This window comes from Elaeis guineensis, chromosome 5, assembly GCF_000442705.2.
Source record: "Elaeis guineensis isolate ETL-2024a chromosome 5, EG11, whole genome shotgun sequence".
NCBI lineage: Eukaryota > Viridiplantae > Streptophyta > Magnoliopsida > Arecales > Arecaceae > Elaeis > Elaeis guineensis.
In genome coordinates, this window is record NC_025997.2 from 115067970 (window position 1) to 115089023 (window position 21054).

Genomic DNA, 21054 nt, shown 5'->3' on the forward strand with positions numbered 1-21054 from the left:
TCGATCAAGATGACATATTCTTAAGAATGTGAAAGTCGAAGCTCCAAATTTTGATGGTTGTCTAGATCCGAGAGAGTACCTAGATTGGGAATCAGGTATGGACCACTATTTTGGATGGTACGAAATGTCTGAAGCAAGGAGAGTTAGGTTTGCTAGGATGAAATTGGTGAGGTAAGCCCGACTTTATTGGAAAAGTGTTGAGCGTCTTCTCAATCAGAGAAGATAAGATCCGATAGAAACCTGGGATGAGATGAAAGAAAAACTCAGAGAAAAGTACCTCCCCACCTCTTACCAACAAAGACTTTTAGATCAATGGCAGAGGCTTTCTCAAGGGAATAGATCAGTCACCGAGTATATCATGAGATTTGATAAATACCTCATGAGATGTGGAGTAGCTGAAGATAGAGTTGTTACCTTATCTAGATTTAGAGCTGGATTACGAGAGGATATTCAGTGTAAGCTCTTTCTACGAGAGGTAACCACGTTGGAACAAGCTTATCAACTTGCCTTAGATTTTGAAAGATTTTCTAGATATTCGACTCTCCATCATCCTGAACCCAACCGAGTAATCCTTTCTGGATCGAGACCTAATATTAATCAAACTCCTAGTAACGGACCTCCACTTATAAATCCTATTGAGAGAAAAGAAGATAAAGAAAAAGAAGCTATAGGAGAGTTATCAAAAGGAAGTAGTTCTCGATCTCATTGCTTCAAGTGCCATGGTTACGGTCACTTTGCTGCACAATGCCCCAACCGATCATTATTCGTAGAAGAATTAGAAGGAGAAACTCTAAAAAATATTGAGGAAGAAGTTTATGAAGCTGATCCAGATTTAGCCGAGCAATTTGAGAGTACTGAGGATATCCTAGGTTATGCCACACCTGAGTCAGACCTTAGGCTTGGAGTCGTTAGGTATGTCCTAGCCCAAACTAAGAAAAATGAAGACTGGCGTAGGACCTCTATTTTCCATACCTTCATAAAATTTGGCGATAAAATTTGTAAGGTGATCATTGATAGCGGTAGCTGTATCAACGTCATCTCCACCGACACGGTTAAGCGATTAGGATTAACTCCTGTAGATCATCCCAGTCCATACCGTGTGTCTTGGATTGATTCCTCCTCTATTTCCATCAAATTTAGATGCCATATGCCCATCCAGCTTCATTCCTATCAGGATCATGTATGGTGCGATGTCTTACCCATGGAAGTCGGAAGTATCATATTAGGTCGGCCTTGGCTATTCGACAATGATGTTACGATTTATGGCCGTACCAATTCCTGTAGCTTTACTCATCAGGGTAAGAAGATCACGATTAATCCTTCCCCACCTAAGGCTACTAATAGAAAGATAGGCAATGGACCAAAAGAAAATCTTAAGAAGAAAAGCCTCAATCTGATAGGTGCTAAAGAATTAGAGACGATCATGAGTGAAGGATCACCAGTTTGGATGCTTGTTGCTAGAGAAGTTCGTGAGGATTCTAAGGTGGATTATCCTAAGGAAGTAGGTAGCCTTCTTACTGAGTTTCATGATGTCTTTCCTGAGGATCTTTCAGATTACTTACCGCCTATGAGAAACATTCAACATGCCATTGATTTAGTTCCTGGATCTATCCTACCCAACTTGCCCCACTATAGGTTGAACCCTAATGAGCATGCCGAGCTACAAAGACAAGTTGGAGAGCTGATAAAAAAAGGATTTGTGAGGGAGAGTTTGAGTCCTTGCGCGGTTCCTGCACTACTGACTCCAAAGAAGGATGGTACATGGAGGATGTGCATAGATAGCCGTGCCATTAATAAGATCATCATTAAGTACCGCTTTCCCATCCCTAGGTTAGATGACATGTTAGATATGATGGTCGGATCCACTATCTTTTCTAAGATCGATCTTAAGAGTGGTTACCATCAAGTAAGGATTAGACCGGGAGATGAGTGAAAAACTACTTTCAAGATAAAAAATGGTTTATATGAGTGGATGGTGATGCCATTTGGATTATCTAATGCCCCTAGTACCTTCATGAGGTTGATGACCCAAATACTACGATCATTTATAGGAGTATTTGTAGTCGTATATTTTGATGACATTTTGATCTATAGTCGAACTACGGAAGACCATTAGATCACCTCCAAAGAGTGTGTCAAGTTCTTAAAACAGAAAGCTTGTATGCTAATCCTAAGAAGTGCGCTTTTATGACAGACCATATCATCTTTTTAGGTTTTATTGTTACCCCCAATGGTGTATCTGCTGATCCTGAAAAGATTAGAGCAATAGTTGAGTGGCCGGTGCCCAAGAGTGTGCATGACGTACGGAGTTTTCATGGATTAGCAATCTTTTATCGTAGGTTCATAAAAGGGTTTAGCACCATAGTCGCTCCCATCACTGACTGCATTAGAAAAGAAAATTTTGAATGGACTAGGGCAGCCAATAGAGCCTTTCTAGACATTAAGGACAAGATGACTCATACCCCAATCTTACGTCTCCCTGATTTTTCTAAGGTTTTTGAAGTAGCGTGCGATGTGTCAGGAGTTGGGATTGGTGGTGTCCTTAGTCAAGAAGGTCATCCGGTAGCATACTTTAGCGAGAAACTTAACGATTCTAAACTCAAATATTCTACCTATGATAAAGAGTTTTATGCGGTAATTCAAGCTTTAAGATATTGGAGGCATTACCTACTACCGCAAGAATTTATTTTGTACTCTGACCATGAGGCTCTTAGATTCCTGAATTCTCAAAAGAAATTGAATCATAGACACGGTAGGTGGGTCAAATTTTTGCAAGCCTATACTTTTGTTTTGAAACACCGTGCAGGTGTAGAGAATCGTGCTGCTGATGCCCTGAGTCGTCGTCATACTTTGCTGTCCACTATTAGTATAGAAGTTGTTGGTTTTGATAAGGTTAAAGAAAATTATGAGGAGTGTCCAGATTTTGGTGACACACTTACCGCTTTACGTAAGGGGCCATCTAGAGAACATAGTGAATATACCCTTCAGGATGGTTATCTATTTAGAGAAACTAGGCTGTGTATCCCCCGTACATCTTTAAGAGATTTTTTAGTTTGGGAATTACATGCTGGAGGATTAGCTGAACACTTTGGTAGGAATAAAACTATAGAGTTGGTAGAAGCCCAGTTTTTTTGGCTAAGCTTGAAAAGAGATGTCGCCCGAATTGTTGCCCAATGTAGAACATGTGCCGTGGCCAAGCAGAAAAAATAAAACATCGATTTATATACACCCTTACCTATACCAGACTATCCTTGGCAAGATGTTAGTATGGATTTTGTTTTGGGATTACCTAGGACAGCTAGGAAGCATGATTCTATTCTAGTGGTTGTAGATAGATTTTCAAAAATGGCCCATTTCTTGTCCTGTTGCCAAACGTCTGATGCGTCGAAAGTTGCAAGGATATACTTTGATGAGATTGTTAGACTACATGGATTGCCTAAAACCATTGTTTCTGATAGGGATGTTAGATTTATGAGCTACTTTTGGAAGACCCTATGGCATCTTTTAGGCACAAAACTAAAGTTTTCTTCTGTCTATCATCCACAAACAGACGGTCAGACCGAAGTGGTTAATAGGAGTCTTGAAAATCTTTTGCGTTGCTTGATTGGAGAACATATGGGTAACTGGGATCTTTTGCTGTCCCGAGCCGAATTTGCATATAATAGCTCTGTTAATAGGTCCATTGGCATGAGTCCTTTTGAAGTAGTTCATGGATATCAATCTAGAAAACCAATAGACTTCATCCCACTACCCATGCATGCTAGAATTTTCGAATCTGCAGAGTCATTTGCACAGCATGTCAAGAGTCTGCATAAAGAGATCAGTAAAAAAATTAGTATGAGTAATAAAGTTTATAAACAGAATGCATATTCTCATCGACGTGTTCAAGAGTTTGCAGAGGGAGACTATGTGATGGTTCGATTGAGGCCTGAACGATTTTCCTCCGGAACCATGAAGAAGTTACATGCCCGAGGAGCAGGTCCGTTTAAGATCATAAAGAAAATCGGATCAAATACGTATGTTGTGGACATACCTTCTGATTTTGAAATTAGCTCTACTTTTAACATTACAGATCTTGTCGCCTATAAAAAACCAACTCGAATACCTAGTGAGCCATTTGAGCCTGAACCAACCTTTGAGAGCGAACCTATCCCTGAGTGTCCACCAGCCAAAATGTCAGCAAAACACGATCAGATTGAGAGAATTTTGGATGAGCAGATCCTTTCCACCCGGAGTCGAGGCTATCAACGGTATCTGGTCAGATGGCGAGGTCGATCAGAGTCTGAAGATACCTGGATCACTCGAGAAGAGCTGCAACGCATTGATCCTCATCTACTTGAGCATCACCAGAGCAAGATCGACCCACACTCGACAGGGTCAAGTTTTTCCCACCCCGGGAGAATTGGTGCGGACACCAGAGCCATCAAAAATCGACAACATAATTTAAGTTCGATTTGGATCGAAGAAGCCTCATTAAATTGATTCTACTTCAGTTATTTATTTTCAGTCAATAAATTTTAATGCATTTGGCTTTGGATCCATAGGGCCATACTTGGATTTGTCCACGTCACCTTTGGAGCCACCACTCTCCACATGCCAAGAGAAGAAATATGCATGCCAGCATGTGCCGTGCTCATGCCAAGTTGTGTCAAGCATCAAGCACCCACATGGAGTTTCATTTCTTCCTTAGAATTTCTTAAGAGTTCTTGGCTACTTACTTATTTTGTTGAAGGCTGATTTCTTTTCTATGGTGATTATAATGCTTTACTTTTTTGTGGAGGGTTGATTTCTTTCTTGTAAAGATAAGAGATTCCTAAATAAATAGGACCCTTAGAGTCCTATATAAATCCTTGTATCTTTCATAAAAAAGACAATGAATGATTTTACAAACTCCATAAATACTTGTGTCAATCGCTCCGAGAGGGAGAGGGTGTGAGATCCAAAATCGCCCCACAAGGGGAGGGTGTGAGGCCCACCTTCTATCCTATTCCTTCTACTTAAGATTCAGTATTCCTGCGACTCTGATCGACTCCACCATCTACCCACGCAAGCCTATTCCGTCAAGAGAAGATCTGTCTCCTCTAAAATTTTCATCTGTCGTGCTGAGAGAAGGAGTGATTTCTTATTCTACAGATCATATGCTGTCAAGGGCCTTCATTCCTTAACAGTTGATCTTTGATTTTTTTTTAATCTGATGTTGGTAAAGACCTAGTTCTTTATCGATGGATCTGTTTGGTTAAAAGATTAAGAGCTCTAATCAGAGTAGTTTCTTAACTACCACGATCCGGATTCTTATCATCTTCTTGGATTTTCTCACGGGTTTAATGTTTTATTTTCTCTCGTTCCATTCTTTTTTTTTTTTGCATTTACTCGTGAGCATGTTTAATTTCTGCTATCTGTTTATGAAATTTTCTATTACTAATTATTTATTGATTTCTCGAATGGCATTCGTTTGTATCATTTAGATTGATCTCGCTTTAGTCTCGTATCAATCAATCATGCCTCCTGAGCAGAGTATAGGCAATTATACTGTCTGTCCTGGGAATAATGAGCCCCTGGCCGGACGTGATTTGTTGTTGATGAACAGAAGAGAGCTTGATTATTAGGATTGATTTTCTTTTTTTAGGATTGTCCCGCATCAGAACCTCTAATATGTGTGACCCCGCAGGTTCGAACCTAAGCCGGTAGCACAGGAACCAATTTCTGTACTAATCGAAGTGACCATCTAGCAATGGTACCCGATGTCCGGATAGATCGAATAGTCGCAATCGCAATACTCAAAACCTACGTGAATATGGTTACTGTATAATTCATCCTTTTGACCCTATGTTTAGGATGACTCAGGGTTAAATTATCAACCCTTATCAGATCATCCGAATCATGCTCAACTCAAACAGTCCTGTGACTCCTCACTAGGACTACCTTGGTCAAGATTTTGCTAAATTGAAACACGACTGTACACAGCTCCTAAATTGGAGTGGTCAATCCCATCTTGACACATGCACCGACAAGTCAAGTACTTGACTACACCCAGCAGCCTTTCATCATTGAATTAGAAATTCAGGTAGTTCAATGCCTAAGTGCAGTGAGTTGCTTGCAAGTCACCATGGCGGTCTCAGGTCGGAAGGATATTTATACCCATATTCCATCGGAGCAAATCTTGACAGTAGAAATAGCTCCAGAATCGGTCACGTTAAGTGCAGATGTACCCTTACATCTCACCTGTATGCCATACCAGTGTCTACACACTCTTTAGTTAAGAGGACAACCATCCTATATGGCACACAACGATCTATGCTCGATAAACATTGTCATCCTTGGTAGCAACGTATCATTTGGTCGCGAACAGATTTAAGGACTAAATGACAAATCCTCCTTTGTCGAGTCAAAATAGTCCTAAGGACTTCACCACAACATAGGAGTTCATTAGAAGATAAAACATTTTGTGATGAAAAAAAAAGTCAAAATAATTTTTATTAATTCATAATTCACGTACATATACAAAAGGAGCACAACCGTCAACAGGCTGACGATTGGCTTTGGGATACTATTTCCAACACGGCCGCCGTCGGTCCTCCACCACTCCGAGTTTCGTGCCGACTTCTCTCGCATGTTTCTTCTTTGTCCAAGCTTCATTTGAGGTGATCTTGATCTCATTGGACTCTATTTTTTATTGCGGACCTCGCTATAGGCTCAATGTAGATCGAATCTGGAGACATCAAATCCTAACAATCTTCACTTCGACTCGATATTCGACCTCCTCCTAACTCCGAGAGCTTCTGGACTCCTCGCCTCCATGCCCTGGGGCAATCGCCTGCTGATCATGGATGGACAAACATGAGAGTCGAGCTAGGCCACTCGATCCCATCTCTGTCGTATGCTGTGCTCCTCCTGACCTAAGATCTGTTCGGGGCATCATTCTACGGCAACAGCAATCTCACCTTCAACGTCGCCTCTCATCCTCTCGAGTCTCCTGTCTCGTGCCCGATTTACCTCCATCTGTAGCTCTACCTCACTCCGGACTCTATCTGGCTCTTGAAGCTCCACCTCACACTGGGCTCTCCGTCAGGTAATAATATCCTCTCCTCCCCTTCTTCTCCTTCAGAGCAATCCTATCGCCGCATAGAACCTTCAAGATTTCTCCACCAACTACCATTCTGTAGTCTCTTGAATCCAATCTGCTCAGTGAGATAAGATTTCATCTAAAATCGAGTATATATCGGACCTCCTCCTATCTCCTCACTGCACCATCATGTATCCTCCAGCTAACCATTTCGATGCCTCTGATCGCACAGCTCGATCCATCCGACAGATAAACAGTGACCTCACTATTCTCCAAGGAGTCAAACTGCTTCTCTCTATAATATACATGATGCGTGCATGCAGAATCTAATATCCACTGTTGGGAAGAAGTAGATACCTCGTCAGATATCTCCAGGACATCTCTCTCTGAATTGCGACTGACCGTCGCTACAGCAGCCATCGTCCGATTTTTGAGTTGAAGATAATCTTTGGCTAGATGCCCCAACTCATCACATCGATAACACCTGATTTTGCTTAAGTCCCTTCTGGACTTGGACCACCCTCGTCACGATCTTCTGTTGCTCCATCTACCGTCTCCTGCTCCTCCAAAAGCCACCAAGACTGAGCTACCACCACCTAAGCTCGAAGCCGGGTTCTCTCTCTTGAGAACCTCATTCTGGAGTATTGCCATGGTGACCTCGTCCATCTTGATGGTGCTCTTCCCCACTAGAAGAGCAATCACCAAGGACTCATATGAATGGGGAAGCGACGCCAGCAAAACCAGCACCCTGGTCTTCTTCTCAACATTCTCACCAACACTGAGGAGGTCGGTGAGGATCTTCTGAAAGTGACTTAGATGCTCCTGCACGCTCTGTCCCTCAGTCATTCGTAGCTAGTAAAATTACCTCCAGAGAAAAAGAGTGTTGGTGAGAGATTTCATCATGTACAATTCTTCGAGCTTTGACCACAGCACCGTCAGAAAAGTCTCGCTAAGCATATGGAGCACCATCTCATCTGCTAGGTACATACAGATGGTACTCACCGCCTGCATCTGTAGCCATCTTCAATCCTGCACCTCCATGGTGGTCAGCTTCTTCTCGCATAAAAAAGCATCGATCAACCCTTGTTGGATGAGCACGTCCTTCATCCTTGCCTGTCACAAGGAGAAATTGCTCTTTCTATCAAACTTGTTGATCCCCATCTTGATTGATCATATTTTCTCCATCTTTAGTCTTGCTCACCACCGCTGCAATCTGCATTCTTGTACCATCTCGCTCTGATACCACTTGTTGGGTGGATGTTTGGCTAGAACACCACCTTCCAAGACCTTTTCGATACCGCACGATGCAGCAGGAAGAAAGAAAAAATAAATAGAAAATAATCAAATACATGGATCAGGCAAAAAAAGGCTCGCCTCCATGGGACATGCAAACTTCACTATAAGAAAAAGAAATATTATAAGAGGAGATCTCATCCTCAACCCTCGTACACCCAATTTCTTCCTCATAGAAAATTCTCCCTCACAAAAGCTCTCTCTCTAGGAAGACCCTCCTGAACCCCTGAAGCGATCACTGTCCACTGTCCAGGAGCCTCCTGCTCCTTCTCTTCTCAGCATCTCAGCATGTCTCTTCCTTTCTCCATGAGTTCGGGCTCTTCTCTACTGAAGTCTGTGCGCGTCGCACACAAGAAGCCAAGCCATCGCCCTTCTGTTTCATGATCACAGCCTTTTAAAGGCCTTAAGGATGTCATATATTAGGTTTAGGAGTCCTAATTAAGCTCAAAACAAGCCTCGAACTATTGGATCAACACCGCAAGCCTTCCAGAGCCATCCGATCGCGATCGATCCATGAAATAGTATCGTGGATCACGTAAAACGGGTGGAAAATGCCCATGCGGTCTACGTGCCTGATCGTGGATCGAAAAAAACTGGCTCCCAACAGTGCCTGGGCCTGGGCCGGCCTGCATGTGGGCCTGGGCCGCACCCGCACGGCGCGCCTGGGCTTGAGCCATGCCCTGCGAGCCTGGGCCTGGGCCGACCCGTGCGTGGGCCTGGGCCACCCCGCGCGCTCGAGCCTGGGCTGGCCCGCGTGCCTGGGCCTGGGCCAGCTCGTGCGCCCGCACGCTTGGGCTGGGCACGGCAGTGCACAGCCATGGCTCCACCGACCCGCCGCCGGCCGTCGGCAGTCCTCTGCCACTTCGGATTCCGTGCCGACTTCTCTCGCGTGTATCTTCTTCGTCCAAGCTCCGTTTGAGATGGTCTTGATCTTATTGGATTCTGTTTTTTATCGCGGACCTCGCTGTGGGCTCAATGTGGATCGAATCTCGAGACGTCAAATCCTAACATATAGCTTACAAATATAAAATATTTTAGGATAAATCTGATGGTGAATTATTTAGCAAAAAAAATTATGGACTGGCTATATAGTTGGCTGAGAATTGGTTATATATTATGATGCAAATATCAATATAAATTGCACATATCTTCCTTGGCTCAAAATTTAGAAAGAATAAGATTAACATCTAACTAATTGTGCTTTGATGCAACCTAATTTATTCTATAATTTCATAATTTTTGACACCCTCAATAATTTATGGCTGAGTTTAATTTTCTCCAATATATTTTCTTACAATATAAGTTCATTAATATTAGAAAAATATTTAGGTAATTTATTCATAAGTAGTTACTTATACTGAGTATATGGTTCAATTGTTTATATAGTATGAGTAATTATGGATAGAGCAGAAATGCATGAGGCACTGTCATGCACTAGGATAAGTTGGAGGAAAATTATCATGCATGGAGTTGGTATCACTATAAAATATTATAAAAAGAAGATTTTTGAACTCAAAGAATATGCTTCTTCCATTCTATTTATCAAATTTCTGTTCAAAATACCCTCACTTTAGCTTTAAAATATCTTAAATTGTTAAATTTTGTGCATCCTTCCTTTTTAATAAAAATATGGGAAAAAGATTCTTTCCTTTGTATAAAATGGTCTTCACTTATATGGCATTTATTTTCTTCTCCAATAAATTTTAAAATGAGTCAAGAGAATCTCAAATAAAATGATGATTAGTAGAATTTGAAATTATTTAGCATTCTAGCATATCTTCTATATTTACCAAATGACTTTTGTAATGACAATCAATCTAAAATCAAATTAAACTTTTTCTATTTGAAGACTTTTAATTTAAGAAAAGCTCATTTAGTTCTTCACATTTTTTATTCTGTTTAGTATATTATTATCTAACTTGCAATGCTCATTGCATGTGCATATATACTTGCTAATATTCTAAAATGGAATGGTAAAAGTCCAAAAAATATTCACCCATTCAATTGCTAACCTCCCAACTATCGTAAATTCTATTGTAGATACATATTGTAGAGTTGGAGGAAAATCTACCAAACTATGATTACTCTCATAATCAAATTTTAACTTAGTTGGTTGGCAGCTCTCTCTCATAAAGACTTGTCCTTGAAGGACATCTAGGGTTCAAATTATTATATGAAGACCTATGCAAATGTATGTTTAGTTTCTTAGCCTCATAGAAATACACTAAGATCTTTCCAATATATCTAGAATGAGACTAAACATATGTTTACACGGGTCTTCACACATTATTCGAACTCTAGACCTCCTTCGAGGATAAGCCTCTACGAGAGAGATGTCAAGCAATTTAGTTAAAGTAATAGTGCTTTGGTAGGAGCAAAGATCCTCCTTGAACTCTACACTATATATCTATAATAGAATTCAAGATGGTTGGAAGGAAATTTGTTGGCAATCAAAATCCTACAATCCTAGAATACACCTTTTGTTAGCCTTTTTTTAAGTAAGTTTCTAAGTCATTAGAAATGATATCAGAATAGGCTAGCTTATAACCGGGTAAATTAGGAGATACTATAGCATAAACTCTTTTAAAGTTGACCATGAACTGATCATGTTAGCCATGATTGTATTTTATTTAACTTGAGTCTTAGTGGGATGAGGATGATTGAGCTTAAACAGAGACAATATAAGGATGTACATGGCGCGTGTTTAGCTCCATATCGGTTGTGCGCTGCGGAACTATTGGATATTTGGGCAAGACCAAGAAATTTAAGACGAACCAAACAACCCTTTGGTGATAAAGCTTGTCAAGTAAAATTCAAACTGATTGGTTCGCTGGCCTAATATTACATTGATTTAATCAAATGGGTGGGGCAATCCTCCCTCACCTAAAGGGGGTCCCAGCCTCAAATGCAGCAGCATCATCGGATAAGCCGGTTTATCAACTGTATTCAATTGAGGATCCAAAGACGGGTCCCAAATTTTAGAAAGGAAGCAGCAGGGCCACCAGCTGAAAGCAAGGAAAAGGCAGTGACGACCAAGTCAGTCTCCTTTGGTCGAAAAAAAGGAAAACGGGCATGGCCGCGTGACGAGGAAGGACCCCAGCGCCTCTTCCACGCCACTAACGTCCCCATCGCTCCCACCCACCTCATACTTGTCTTCTTCCCTCCGGCGCCGCGTGGAACCCCACTAGCCGTGTCTTATGGACTCCGCGGCCGAATATGTCTCTCCACTGCCCTTTGCCTCGAGCACCCTTTTCTGAATACCACTGACTTGAGCTTAAGCATCAACTTCACTTAATTTTTTGAGAAAAAGTAGCGAACTTCAATGGTGAAAACAAAACGTGATAAGAGATGAAGATATCAACGGAATGGTTTAAGTAACCTAGGTTTACTGGCCATTATAATACAAACCATCAGCTGGTACGCAGAACTATGGAAGAAATGTTTGATTTCCATACGTTCAGAGGAAAGCACTGCAGCAAAAGATGGTTCATAGATTCCACTTTAAACACAAGTTTTTGTCCACCTTAAACCCTTTCTTTATCAGATTTTTCTTTGTATTCAGCTTGTCATTGAGAGCTAACCACATATAAATTTTGGCCTTCTCTGGAGAGGCAACCCTCGATAGGATTTTTGCCCAAGGTAACTTCAAGCCAGCATCTTTATGAACTAATACAGTTTTGCCCAAGGAACCACGAGTTCTATCCAGTCGCTGGGAACAGAAGGTTCAGCAGTTTGAGGAATTCACCCTGAGAGTTTAACACGACCATGATCAATGACTTTTTTCACTCAAAATGTATGACTCCAACCTTGAAATTTGCATATGCTTAATAACCGAGCTTAATCAATTGGATGTCAGATTCAAAGTTCGGTAACTTAGTCACATATATTACAATCAAGGGCGCCTTAAATCCTTCCTATATTGAGTTAGTCTTCACCTAGAGCTCAGCAAGGTTGTCACATGTACAACTAGACCAAGTCCATGCTTGCCTCAGATATATTCTAGTTTAATGGTAGTGTATTTGCCACCATAGGAGTGCATCACATCCATCAGTTACATCGCAAGAACTTTGGATTACCTTCCTTCGAAAGAAAAAAAAAAAAAAAAAATCCTTAATCTACCCAACTCTAGAGAGAGTAAAGAACAAGTCAAGCCAAAGTGAGCATACAGTATTCATTATAGCAGTTTAAAAAGGTTCTTATTAAAAGAGAAAACCTTAGCACTTCTTCTATCCGGACAGTCTCCCAACTTTAAAAAAGAAGGAATAATCACAACCAGCCAACTGCGTGAGTTGCCGGTCCTACGCTCATTAATTTACAAGAAGGATTTAAACAGTAGCTAAAAGCCTCATGCGCAAAAGAAATGGGTCTCTCCATCAATTTTATTATATATAAGCCGTATCAAACATAGCTGTCCCAACCTCAAAATATCCAATTAGTGAAAAATATTCGCCTTTAGATAAAGTCCACCAACTCACACAGGAATTCAAACTTCTGAAGAATCTCTAGAGTAGTTGGTCTCTGACCTTTTTCTCCATTCACAACCTTCAATCCCCACAAGAAGACTTCCTTGCAGAGAACCTTCACTATCCTTTCAAACCAAACCAAGCCTTCATCCAAAGTCTCAATCCTTTCTGTCTTTCCTCTTTCTTCTATCATGGTGCAAAGAAAAGCACCAAACAAGCTTGGGTCTCTAACAGAACCAAAGAAGAGCCATGTTCTATCAGAGAAGTGCTTGTCCTCTCATCATCCACATGATGCAAGGAACAAGGCAGGAGGAGATCTCAAGAAGATAATGAAGAAGACCAGATCCATCAAAGCCTCAGAATTGGAGAGCCTCACAGCATCTCCATTCAGAAGCAGAAAGATTCAACTAAATAAGCCTCCACCGCGCGTGAAGCCTTCTGCCATGATAACGTCAAATGGATCACCAAATTATATGAAGCCTACAAGCAGTTCGGATGCGAGGAAGGAGCGGTTGCAGGTAACTTTCCATTCCTCATCTGCCAATGATAAAAGCAAAAGCCCAAAGAACTCAAACAATTCAAATTACTCAATACCGCCATTTCCTCCCGCTAATACTGGTATCAAACCAGCAAAGACCTTAGCAAGGAAATCTAGTTTGAGGCCAAAAAGGCCTTCAATGAAGAAGAGCTCAGGGATGGTTCTCTGTCACAAGAAGAATGTAAACAGGGCCACCTGCTCATCCACTTTAAAGGATTCAAAGTCCCCCAAGGTTTTGGAGCTCAATCCAGGAGGTACCGAGTCAGAAGGGACTTCAATCATGAAGGTCTGCCCTTACACTTACTGCTCTCTGAATGGTCATATGCATGAGTCTTTGCCTCCACTGAAGCGTTTCTTGTCGGCAAGGAGACGGTTGCTTAAGACCCAGAAGAGCATGAAGCTGGAAGGTCTCTCTTCATTTAGAAAAAGAAGTTTAAGGAAGGGCAGAGGGGCAGAGAGAATCAATATTAGTAGTGCTCCATCAGAGTTAAAGGTCAATTCACTAAAAGAGGATGCTGGCAATGATTTCTTTGTTGAAATCTATGCTAAACCTGAAGAACCAATCAGAGAAGTGGTGTTTTGTGATGAAAGAAGAATTCAGGAAGACTGTAGTAAAGAGATTGCTGAAATTCTCAATAATTTATCATCGATGGATGATGATTGGGACTGGGAGAGTGGTGAACTCGAAGCTGAAGAAGGTGATGTAAGAATTAGATCAAATCAGGTACCTGACATATATTCAGAGATCAGCTTTGGAGGTGGTCTAGATCTGGATAGTGGATCGGTCGAGGAAATGGATGCTACCATGACTTTTCTTGATTCTGCAGAATGTAATCAACAAGCAGAAGCCAAGGAAGAAAACTTATCCTGCTTTCTATCAGCAGATTGTGATGAAAGGGGTTTTGAATGCTGCATGGATAATGATTTGGAAAACACAAATGAAGGCCTTATGGAGAGTGGTGAAAATATTCCGACAACTAAAACTACTGATATGGATTCTGAAGAGAAAGGAGGAGCATTCCCTGACAATAAGACTGATAACTCTGAGTACCTCTGCGATGGATTTGGCCTCATACTTGGCCCCTTAACAAGGAATGAGAATAAAGATGATGTGTTTTTGTTGGAGCCAGCATATACTTCAATCACAAGTGAAGAAGGAAAAGTTGCTGAGAAATGTGATGCTGCAGCATCTGAATGTGGTGCTTTAGAAGGTAATTTCAATGATGAAACATGGAACATGCCTTATGATCTAATCAATAATGAACTCATTGATGTTTTAGAAGAACAAGAGTCATTAGAAGAAAACTGTTTGGGTGATGTCTTGCTTATGAGCAATGAGAACATTCATGACTCAGAAGAATGCAGCATTCAAGATTCAGAGATTTTCCGAGGGCAGCACCTTCAAGCGCAGAACATTGATGTTATCCCTATTCTTGGCTGCGACACATCTGAACCAGTTGATCTTGAAGGAGAAGAGGATTTCCTCACTGCAGATGGAAGCCCAGACAAGTCAAACCTCAACACTAACATCAAAGAAGAGAGAAATGGAAATGAAATACAGTCTTTTGATAATCTTCAGGGAGTTGGTGAGACAGATCAGAATAACATGGAAACTGATCATGTCCAATCAGAATTGGAGATCGAAGAACCCACACTTGTTGATGCAACTGAAGATTCAAGTGTTCTTCCTGAGATTGGTGACAACTTCATCTTTAATGATCAATTAGATGAGAGCAATTTGAGGGGGACCGAGGAGCAAGAAAAAGGACAGAAAGAGGAAAATTGCATCCATAATGTACTACAAATTAAAGATGCAGTCAGATTTGATGTAGATGAGAAAGGCCTTGAAGCTGACAGTGAAAGCCCTGAAACAGATAGCTCTAACCAGCCATTTTCTGAGGCCAGCAGTAAGCAGAAAGATAGATACAAATACAACCACATGAGAAGGAGAACAACTAAGGATTTGGAAGAAATGAAACAATTTAATCCACGGGCACCACGGTTTCTTCCGATAGAACCAGACCCAGAAGCTGAAAAAGTTGATCTCAGACACCAAATGATGGATGAAAGGAAAAATGCAGAGTCATGGATGATAGATTATGCACTCCAACAGCTAGTCACCAGACTCACTCCTGCTCGGAAGAGGAAGGTATCACTACTTGTTGAGGCTTTTGAGACTGTTATGCCACTGCCCATGTGTGAATCACCCTTGCAGAGTCCAACATCAGCCTTTGCTATACAAGCTTGCAGCTAATGGAGTTTGAGGTAAGAACATTGACAAAACTACTGCTAAGTAGCTAAATTTGAAAGGCTTTGTTCTTAGTGATTTCCTATATTGTTTTTCTCTTTTTCCTTTTTTTTTTTTTTCCCTTCAGTTCTTGTCTTGCTGTTAAGAATATGTAAGTATACAATTGGGAACTTACCGCATTATGGCGCAAGGAAGCAAGTTCAGCAAACAAGTTATTCATAATGCAGGCAACATTGAAGCAGCGGAAGGATCTCATCTCATGGAGGCGATATTGTGTTCAAGTTTGACCATTATGTTGTTCACCTATTTTGGGCATGTGAAATTAATAAGGTCTGTTGTTTGTGAGTGACAAAGTCTTGTATTTTTGTTTTGGTATCCTCTCTTATCGTAAAGCTACCATGCAATTCCAAACAATTGATTTCATCATTTATATGAAGTTATGAATTCCTATGACTGTTGACATCTTTAAAAACTTATACCTGGTAGTATTTTTTGTATCCAGCAAGATATGAGCATGATATGAAATTCAATTTATGTACTTCAGAGAAGATTGTGGAAGCCACAGAGACAAAAATGAAGGCCATGATTCAGAAACTTCTGAAAGTCTATGATACAGAGTACCTAAACAAAAACATAAATAATCGTGTAATTTTAAGTTAGAAATTAATCCAACTCATTGGAGGTTTGATTATCTTCTTTTACATGGTTCACTTGTAAAGTGATTTCAGATCAGTTAAACAACTTTAAACAAGCAGCATGAGGAATTTTACATGATGGTACTTCGAACGCATGAGCAAATGAGAAGCAGCTAATACTAACCAATTCACCAATATCAGCGGAAAGTCATAATGCTACCCTTAAAAAGTCAATGAACAGATGACTTCAAGGGAAAAATATATTTACATGAGAGGGGTGCCATTACATGGCATGCTGCAAATTTTTGGCATTATGGATCATGAGTAGTTATGCTCAAGCTGTTGCATCTTTTGGAAACAAAGGAGATTAATTTATTAAAGCAACACTAAACATATACTTCAACTCTAAAAAGGAAGAGCACCAAACATATAATGCCATTAAGCTACAAATGCAACAAGGTATTAATTAGGAAATGTGCACAATCGGCATCTTAGGTAGAAAATCTGCATATTCTTACTCATTATAGTATCTAGAAATGTGGGCATGTGATACTAGTTCCACTATTTCAATGTTAGAACAGGTACAGAATTCGGGGACAAAAAGTATTGTTTAGGAAAATTTAGCTCATAAGAAGATCACAACATTCTTGCTTATAGTAAACACTGGCTGTAAATATCACTTTTTAGTGACAATCTATCTGTAGTACTCTTTGTTAAAGAATTAATATATGTGGGCTACTTCAAAAAGCTAGATTTGAAAAAGTTCTAAGCTCTATGGTCAAGATGACAAGTATTGGGTAGACATCAACTTTGAATTAAAGATAATGCATGGCACTAAAAAGAGAACAGAAAGCAATAAAAATTATAACAAAACAAAAAAGAGTGGAGACCCCATTGAGCAAGCCAAATTGTACAAGAATTAACATTAAAAAATTCAGCATAGACGCAATATATAAACATGCCCAAGGAAGCTTAAATTTGGACATGAAATAATAAATATCCATGGCTCTTAGATGGCATGGCCATCAGGAAATTTTTGTCAGAAGATGAGAGTACTGGAAGTTTGTCTGTGTGAGGGGGAAAGGAACTTCTCAGAGATGTAGCCATCACACCATTTCAAAAGTCTATCCTTGCCTCCGCAATAACCTAATCCAAAAGTGGTAGGTTTGCCCCATTTGCACAAGAAGAGATTGGAGTATGCTCCTGCTTAGAAGTAAGCAATTGTTCAGTAGTTTTCAGTGGTGGGGAAAGCCTGGGAAGAAAGATGGGCGCAGCGATCATCCGATACTAATTATTACAGTGAAGGTTTTGAAGAGAGAAAAAACTTTGGTGCATCCATTCCATGCAATTCCAACTTAAAAAGAAGAATCATCTTAAAAGAGCAAGTCTGCAATTTCCCATGCCACACCCCAAATAATTACAGGATATTAGTTAAAGGAAATGATTTAGAAACAGCAGCTAACACATTTACTGATAAACCAAATGGCCATGTTAAGCTATATCCAAATTTTGCTGTCCCAACCAGAGAGACTGTTAGTATATCCCTTATAAAAGCCAGAAATCTATAAAACAATAAACAGATAACAGCTTGAAATTATAAAATTTATTATTATAGGGATGACTTGCAAGGAAGAGGTTGGGCAAATGAATATGCAACTGTGAAATGAAGAAATATTACAGCAAGGAGTTGAAAAAATAATTGCTTCAAATTATTCAGTTTTGTTGGGTATAAAATACCCCCGGTCGAAGTTTGTAAAAGGCCGACCCTTCCAGGGCTCTTCCGACTTCCGACCTTGTGTGGCATCTTTCTGAGCTCCCTCGACCGTCCGGGCTTCCATAATACCATCCGGACTTCTCCAATAATGAGCTCCTCCATTCATCTACCGGGCTGCTCCAAATGCTTTATGAACTTCACTATCAGCCAATTTTCTACAGTGATCGACTATTCTCCGAATCTCTTCCAGACTTCTTCCGGCCACGAACGACTTTACTCCGAACTTCTTCCGGACTTCGTCAATATCCGAGCTTCTCTAACAGCAGGACTTCTACAGTAACCAGACTCCATCCGATTTTCTACGGCGGTCGACCGCCTTCCAGATTTCATCCGAGCTCCTACGAGAGCCGGATCCCAGTCGAACTTCTATTGCAAGTGGACTTCATCCGAGCTCCTACAAGAGCCAGACTCCGTTCGAACTTCTACAGTGGATGGATCACAGGCGAACTTCTGCAATGGACAGGCTCCACCAGCCGGGTCTCTACTCCGACCTTCTACAATAGGAAATCTCCATCCGAGCTTCCACGGCAACCGATCTTCGTCCGAGCTTTTACAATAAGCGGCCTCCTTTTGGACTCCTACAAGAGTCGGACTCCATCCGAACTTCTACAACAGAATTGAATCCCGGACTCCTCCAACATTCGACCTTCTCCAGTATCCTCGAGACTTCTCCAGCGGACGAACCTCCACGGCGCCATCCAAACTCCACTGTCGGTCGACCCTCTGTCGGATTCCTCATGAAACCGGATCTCTCCGACAGACAGTCCTCAGATGAGCTTCTACATCAGGCAAATTTCAGACGGACTCCTCTAACAATCGAACTCTTACTGAACTTCTCCAACAGAAAGTCCCCGTTCGAGCTTCTACAGCAGATAACTTTCGCCTGCAGCATCAGCGCCCAAGGCACCCGACAACAGTGGACTCGTCAGCAACCTCGGAAACATCCGATCTCCTCTTAGATTGCAGAGACAGAGAGCCATTCTGCTCCATCAAACGTCCCAACCGATTTTCCGCCATCAGGCCCGAACTCTCTGGCAAGTCACAACAATGGCCACTACCCCACTCCACTCTCTGTAACAGATTCCACGTGGCTCCACCATTCTCTGGCAAATCGCGACAACAGACACCACTCCACTCTCTATAACAAACTCCACGTGGCTCTAAACGGCCCACTGACGCCACTACTCTCCGTAACAAACTCCGCGTGGCCCCGAACGACCCACTACCAGGTGGTTACAGACATCGCTGTCAATCAGTTACGCTCTCCGTCTATAAAAAGAGATCCCCAGATACGTTCTTCTCTAAGCTCTAAATTCTATCTCGAAACTCTGCTAAAATTTCATTTGAGTGCTCCATTTCTGTTGAGGCAGAGTACTGACTTGAGCATCGGAGGGTCTTGCCGAAGCACCCCCAACTCCGATTTAGACTTTTCTTGCAGGTTCCCACGGCGGACGCGATCCCCTCGACTCCAGCTTCTCCGACGTCGGTGGAATTCTGCACCAACAGAATTGGCGCTAGAGGAAGGGCCTGTGTCTTCGCAGTACCCTTGTTCTTAAAGAAGTACTCAACGGGATTGTCTTTGGTCATCTTCTTCGACATTTTCTCCTTCTTCTCCTGCCAGATCTCCACCTGATGCCTCCCCGAAAGGCATCCACCAGGTGATCCACGGCCTCCGCGGCCAGATCTCAGTGAGACCCGCAGGCTCCGGCCTCGTCTCCAGTTTTTCAGGCTCCTCCTCCTCCGGCAACGGCAGTCGGCATAGAGCAGTTCGACTTGCTGGTTCAGCAGGTCAGAGGTCTCACCGAAGCAATGCAGGCCATGCAGCAGCAGCCGCAACAGCCGCAGGCATCAGTGCGGCTGGAAAGAGCATCGTCGGAGTTCTAGAATCCGACGACCGGGTAGGCCACTTGGGCCAGTCGCCCTGTCTTCCCCGGAAAGGGAAAGCAGAAGGCAGAGAGCCCTCCGTCCGATCACGATTCCACCCCCGAAGGGTCCCTACCTCCGTTCCACCAGAAGACCCTCAAGACTCGCAGTCGAGAGGATCTCCTGGATCAAAGATTTCAGGAGATGAACCGGCGGATCGAAGAGCTCCGTCATGCTCCCACTGCTTACGGTGAGGATATCTGTATTGACCCTCCTTTCTCTCAAATGATTATGCAGGAACCAATCCTGCCAAACTTCAAGCTCCCCCAATTCGAGAGCTACGACGGGACCTCGGATCCGGTTGACCACCTGGAGACCTTCCGGACAATGATGCTGCTCCATGGCGTGCCAGACGCCATCCTATGCCGAGCTTTCCCATCCACCTTGAAGGAAACAGTAAGAAATTGATACTCAACACTGAAGCCGGGTACTATCTTCTCTTTTGATCAGATGAGCCATCAATTTGTTGCTCATTTCGTCAGCAGCCGGCATCCCCGGAGAGGTTCGGAGTCCCTTATTAACATCAAGCAGAAGGAGGAAGAATCCATCCGAACTTACGTTAACCGTTTTAACACCGCCGCGTTGGAGGTCCGAAACTTAGACCAGTCAGTTGCTATGGCCGCCCTGAAGAGCGGTCTTCAAAAGAACGATCTTCTATTTTCTCTGAAAAAGAAGTATCCCAGGGACTTCATTGATCTGCTGGCTCGGGCTGAAGGATATGTCCGAGCAGAGGAAGCCTTCAAGCTGAAGGATGAGGAGACCGCGAAAGAGCGACAGGCGGGTGACTCCAGCAAGCTCGCAGTTGAAAAAGGGCCGAGTGAAGCTCGGCCACGTTCTCAAACTCTTCCCAGACACAAGCATGTCTGAACTTCCTCTTGAGCTCGTAGGCAGAGGAGCCCGGACCGCAGGGTTCGACGAAGCTCTCCCCCAGGAAGATTCCACAGCTACGCCCCTCTCCATGCTCCAAAAGCTCAAGTGCTGATGGAGGTCAGGGAGCAGCTGCCAAGGCTGGAAAGGATGCGCACACACCTCGGGAAGCGCAACCCTAATAAGTTCTGCCTCTATCATCGTGACCATGGCCACGACACAGAGAAGTGCATTCAGCTTCGAGACGAGA

The 21054-nt window shown here is 42.3% G+C and overlaps 1 protein-coding gene across 2 annotated transcripts; it reads left to right on the forward strand.

Annotated features, from left to right (window-relative positions):
- Positions 1–12777: 12777 nt before the first annotated feature.
- On the forward strand, positions 12778–16058 carry LOC105045557 (uncharacterized). Of its 2 annotated transcripts, none has more exons than XM_019850379.3 (2): positions 12778–15622; positions 15833–16058. In XM_019850379.3, exon 1 carries the CDS (start codon positions 13011–13013, stop codon positions 15609–15611), a length of 2601 nt encoding a protein of 866 aa, XP_019705938.1. In that variant the 5' UTR covers positions 12778–13010; the 3' UTR covers positions 15612–15622; positions 15833–16058. The 2 variants fall into 2 exon arrangements, with proteins under 2 accessions (XP_019705938.1, XP_010922192.1); XM_010923890.4 differs by having other exon boundaries at positions 12782–15622; positions 15733–16058.
- Positions 16059–21054: the final 4996 nt, after the last annotated feature.